Below are 6,053 nucleotides of genomic sequence, written 5' to 3'. Positions count from 1 at the left end.
CCCCCCCCCGAAGTTCAGTTTTTCCGGCCGAATACAGCGCGGAAGAACCTCCTCAGCCTCCCACCGAGGCCCTTCTTCTTCTTCTTCTTATTCGTAGCCATCGTCGCTTCGCCTTCCTTTTGAGTCTCGATATCGTCCACGATTAATATTTCCTCCATCATCGCGGCGTTCTCACGCCGCGACTTCGACAGCGGGCTCGACTCGTACTTCACGATCGGAACCTCCTCGAGGCAGGTTTCCCTCGAGGTGGACGCCGCGTGCTGGCTCGAGCGAGACCTCAGTTCAGCAGTCGGCTCCTCGCGAGATTGCAGCTCGACGTCGCGGAAGCAAGCAGCCGATTCGCTCGCTCGGAAAGTCGGGTTACCAGGGTGCTCGATCGTTCTGATGAACTGTTCTTCTTCCTCCTCCCAAATGGAGATATGCTCTTCGCCGCTCGATGTCGACGTCGTCAAGGAAGCTACGTTTTTCGAGCTCGTGGCCGAGATCTGCTTGTTCTGCAACTCCTCGATCAGCTGGTGCAGTAGGCCGATGGACACGTTGGCCGCTTCTCCTTCTTCCTTCTCCTTCCGGACGGTTTCCGTCTGCTCGCTCGTGTGCGTGTCGCCTTGACCCTGAGTCGTGCGCGTCTCGATCGCGTCAGTCGCGCCCGGTGCGTCCTCGATGTTGCCCGCGGTGTTTTTCACCTGTTCGAGCGAAGACAGGTGCGTGAGCGAGCCTCCTCATCGGGATAATGTTCGTGAGCACCGTGAGTTACGCGTGGAATTAATGCGCCACGGGAGCAAACCGCGAGCATGTTGCGCCGCACGCGAGAACTTTCGCACGCGAGCCTCCCTGTCGGCTGGAACCGCTTCTAACGAAGTAAATGAGCGAACACGCCAATTGACCGGAATTCTAATCCCTTTTACGATAGACAACTTGATATCATCACTTTTCATTCTCGCGCGATTATCGCGTGTTCAATGGATGGGATTCCTATCGTAATCACGAAGGAGCTTCTAATGTTTAATCAAATATAAGATAAACCTGTAATATATATATGATATAAAAGTTAATTGAACTAATAATGCGCAATAGAAATAATCTTTACCGTATCCTTTTCGAGATATTTAATTATAAACTTATGTGTGTGCAAGCATAGGAAAATATCAAATTTCTTCTAATTTATCACATTTGTGTATCAGGTAGAAGTTTGAAAAATTATTGTAATATTAAGGACTAATATATAGATATTATAAGCAAATTTTAGAATTGTTGACCGTTTTGTTTTGAGAACATATAGTAGTGGAAAGTTTATAACAGTATTCAAGATACATACATATTTAAATACTTATATACTTCTTTATCTGTGCATTTCCATCAGATCAACTGATGCATCAATATAACATTAATAGGAAAAATAAAGAATAATGATATTTGTAATATTGCGTATATATTCAGCTCAGCTTAATTTCAAATTAACATTTACTATTTGGTTAGTGAAATAAATGTGTAGGAAAGAAATTTTGCTTAATAAATAATGAATTTATGAGAGGTCCCCTAGATGCGTCACTGGAAATATAGAACCTCCTCAAAGTTGTTGAAATTAATATCCCTCTTTTTTTCAACATAAACTGCTCTATGATACAGAGAAAGTAACTTGATTGTCCTGGAGATTATTTGATTCAATACACGTTTTCTAATAATTTAACATCTGTATCTTTATCAGAAAAGTAGTCTTGTTTACTACGTAAGGGTTAAACGACTGTATAACCGTTGTAAGTAATTATAATTGAATCATAACCTGTCGACAGGACGTGCTTATTGTCTCTCTTGTACATCCAATTACCTGTTTCTCCAACGCCAACAATGGAGGTGGCAGTACGTAACACGAATCTCCGATCTGTACGTCTCGCAGATCGCGAACTATCTTTGCGATCAGCTCCATTTCGTCGGCTTTGCTATAGTTCACCTGTACGTGTGCCTGTGATCTCCCATGCACGAGCTCCGACTGGCCGTCGCCTGTTTCCTCGTCGACTCGCTGTTCCCAGGGTTTTCCTGATGACGGTTCATTAGCGCATGTTATTCGCGCTTAATATGGATAATTATACATTATTACGCAATTATCTCCGCGAGATACATATCGATCGTCTAACTTATCATCGCGTACAGGAGGCTGTGCTGTTCTGGAACAACGTGCCTTTGCCAGTGAACAATATCGACGTGCATGCGAAAACGCCGCTATTCAGCGCGCCGTTGCATTTGCGAAACGCACACTAACGCACTCGCACCTTACCGTTCTGCATGGTGACTATGACGTTCAGAACTTCTACCATTATCTTGTCCACCAGCCCTCTCACAAATGTCTCTGCCATGATTTCAGGCATCCTCATATAAAAAGAACCTCTTCTCTTTCATGCGTACGCGTTCTCTTTGACGGCAGGCTAGACAGTCATTTTTTTATTTCCACGAGCGTATATACACTCTGTCATTATACTATTACACTTGCGATATACTTTGGATATTTTTCGTCACTGTTAAGATTGTACGTTGTTTGTCATATAATGGGTGGCCCGTTATATCGCAAAGCTATCCGTAGAGACGGAAAATGGCAAATTTCACGTCAATCTCATCATCAAAGTTTCTTCACAATCTACACGCGCAATTGCGGTAGTTGCGTGTAACTTTGAAAAACATATGAAACAACCTTGAAAAACACACCTCGTGACCTCGTATAATCCAAATTGAATCGCTATATGTGCAGATAATGTAATCTACGAAGATGATTCGTGCCATTGAGGATGGTGTATGAATGTGAAACATAACCGGTAATAAAATTACTTGTCAATTGTAACTTCTAAAGTAATGCGTCCAATGTTAAATCATGAAAAATACAGGTTTGAAGAAAGAGCTCGATCTTTTGTTAGAGGTTAACCTAGATGAGAATGCATTATCGAGAATATCCTCCAACGAATGTCACGTATCGTCAAGCATGGATCATGACAATTCGTGGGAGGTAACGATCGCTCCAATGTCCCAAATTATATCTTCGAGTGACACATTAAGACCGTCCGTGCGAGTTTTAAATACCGTGATCGAGCACAGGGCTAAACGAGATTTGTATTCATCGGACGAGCATAAAAGAGAGAATAAGGAGACGTATCAGAACGCTGCAAGACCAAAACTTACGTCTATGTACGAAAGGTTGAATCATGATAATTCACGTCGTCCATTTAACTTGGACGAACGGTCGACTTCTGCATTGCACAGGGATGAAAACGAATTAGACGATCGAACGTATGGAAGTAACGCACGTCCTGGAGCACGCGAGAACACAAATAACGAGTCGAGAGCACTCTTCATCGAGCTAGGGGCGATCTACAAAGTTCTCGACTTCATTACGGATTCCGATCCCGAGGTTTCCTCGTTGACTAGTAATTGCTGCAGCGAGATTTCGAGGACACTGCGATATCTGATAGCGCTGCGTCGTGACAAAAAATTAGACGACCTTCTCTTAAACGATTCTTCCTTGTACAGGTGCGAACGTTGCGGAGTAATAAGTCGCATGGTAGAATCGTATCCCGCTATCGAAGAAATTGAAGAAAACCGGACGAGAGTCGTGCGAGGCACCGATGTTATGACGGCAGATTGCCTCAACGACTGCCGAAATAAGGAGGAATTCCAGATTTCAATGAATTTGAAAAATAACTCGCAATTAAGAGCGTCCGTTGATAGTGCTGAAGTAGATCACCGAGCTAAGTACAAAGGAGGATTAAGTAAGACGGAATCAGTGAGGGAACGCTCTTTCGTAATGAGGCGTCGCGCCGGACGCCCAAATGACGCTAATAATATTTCCAATACGGAAACTGATGCTAGGATTAAAGAAACACCTCATTTTAATAATAGCGCTATTAAGAGATTATTTGCGGACTACGAAGCGGCAAAGCAGAATATCAGATATGAATTGAACAGTACTACGCGAAAAGATCGTTCGTGTCGTGACAAGCCTCCGATGACGACGAAGGCCTGTACTGATATCGACGCGGAGAAAGTCTTGAGGAAAATTTCTTACGAGAATACATCGCAGACCAACAATTTGCCGATGGTCGACTGGGGTTCCAGAAGCACGCGAAAGAGTCTGCGACGAATTTTCGAGAAGGACAACGTTTCAGTCGTCGATACCGTGAAATATCTGGCACGTGGCCAATTTACGGCTTTGGACAAGAAAGAGGACGATGTTCCCTCGAAATTACCAGATAGATGCTCCGTTCGTTTAGGAGACCCGAGGAAGAGGCAGTGTTCCGTTCGGTACGGCAGTCAGGATTATCCGCAACGCGAGTCTGGCTTCTGGTTGTTCGGCGAATCAGGACATTCGCCGGAAGTAGCTTCGGATGAATACCGTTATCCGATGCCGAACGACAAAAGCGGCGGCTTTCGTGCATGGAATATGGAAAAGAATTCGAAGAAGGAGACGGGCAGTTGGGCTGACTGTATGGAAAAGGATTCTCTCGAAAGTTGCGCTCTGTTAGAGCGAAGGGAAGAAAGTGACACGATGACTTGCAGTTCGTTTTCCACTGAGAATTTAATACAAGAATGGATGGGAAGTTTGGACGACGCGAACGACAGAGACATTCCGCTAGGTCGCCGATTAGTTTCGTCACGACCTTCCCTCGACATCGCTCGACATGTCAGAGCCGAAATTGCAGAGGCCCGGCGTTCTGACAACGCGAGAGAGTCGATGGGCGAACCGCGAGCGCGTGATTCGGATGTCCCTATTCGCTCATCTCCGGAAGCACGAAACAAGATATATCATCCAGTCGGGAAGTTGATACTATCGGACATCGCTGAAGATGCCGCATGTACGTCTTGCCGTGTCGAGGATTTAGCGACCTATCCCATCGGCGCGTTAAATAATGCTCGCTCTGAATCCAGTAACGCGACATTCGTTCATTCTGATAAAACGTACAAGGTGAGCAACGGTATGATGAATACTTGGTTAGATGATTGCATTCCAACGAAATTGTCCAAATTACCGGAAGATAAGAGTCGCTTGATCGAAATGCGAAGGAACGTCGCAGAAACGCGAAACCGAAGTGTGGACGAGCCGGAGGATCGCGCGTCGCAGGAATATTCAACCGTCGACAAGCTCGGGAAACTTGCGGACGAATCCTCCGGGAAAATCACACGACGTATTATTTACAAGAACGTGTCGCCTGTCGACAACGACGAAATTTTGCCGATTTATCGCGAGGTTCTGGACAACAGCGAGGGCATGGACTGGGATGGTTTCCGGGAGCTAATCGGAAATCTTCATCCAGGCCAAAGGAAATTGTGGCATGATATATGTGAGACGGTGAACGAGGAGGCGGAGAGGGTGGCTGGCGATGCGAACGATAGCACGGAGGTCTGTATAGAGATCAGCCCGGTGATCTTCGACCCGAAGACGGATGAACCAACGGCATGTGCTCGCGAAATCGCGTTCGAGTTGGATATGACGTTGAAGGACGTCGAAAGTTTCATCGACAAAAGGCCGCATCTCGCCGAGGAGCGTCTTGACACACGTAAGGATGCCGACGAAGGTGTCCCGGAGTGGAGCGACGGTGGGAGGAAGCCGAACTTTCCTAGGCGAGCTCGCTAATCAATCACAAGCCCTGCTCGTACTTCGGTACTACGTATCGACCTCGTTCGACTATACCGTCGACATGTTTCGTTCTATTCTCTTTACGACGCGCTATCAGCACCGACAATATCCCGCATTCTTGCCGTGAAAGCTCGGAAGCGTCCCGTCGGTCGTATCGATCATCCGTAATTCGTAATCCGTCGGTACACACCCTGATTTGAAGAGGCGGACGCGCTTTCTTCCCGAGTCATTGCTCCGCGGAAGATGGCCTCGCCCATCGTATAAACGGCGGCGAAGGCTAGGTGGGTAAATGTAGGTTGGTAGGGGGCGGCGTAGGGGTGGTCCAGCGGCAGATTCCTGGACTGATCGATGAAACGACCGGCGCATTGGATTTCCCGAGAGTCGCACGCGCACCACCATCCTCCCCGTGGACGAGGGCGCGTCTCGCTTCAGTTAT

At 46.5% G+C, this 6,053-nt stretch overlaps 1 protein-coding gene across 1 annotated transcript; it reads right to left on the bottom strand.

Annotated features, from left to right (window-relative positions):
- Window positions 1-14: 14 nt before the first annotated feature.
- On the bottom strand, window positions 15-2,423 carry LOC106741612. Its single transcript, XM_014613804.1, has 3 exons — window positions 2,273-2,423; window positions 1,826-2,034; window positions 15-683 (listed from the first exon to the last, which is right to left on the bottom strand). The coding sequence occupies exons 1-3, from the start codon at window positions 2,367-2,369 to the stop codon at window positions 15-17; spliced, it is 975 nt and encodes a 324-aa protein (XP_014469290.1). The 5' UTR covers window positions 2,370-2,423.
- Between the last annotated feature and the right edge of the window lie 3,630 nt (window positions 2,424-6,053).

This window comes from Dinoponera quadriceps, unplaced genomic scaffold (assembly GCF_001313825.1).
Source record: "Dinoponera quadriceps isolate SergipeBrazil2010 unplaced genomic scaffold, ASM131382v1 scaffold586, whole genome shotgun sequence".
Classification (NCBI taxonomy): Eukaryota; Metazoa; Arthropoda; class Insecta; order Hymenoptera; family Formicidae; genus Dinoponera; species Dinoponera quadriceps.
The sequence above is the reverse complement of the archived record's forward strand: the minus strand, read 5'-3'. Positions and strand labels throughout refer to the sequence as shown.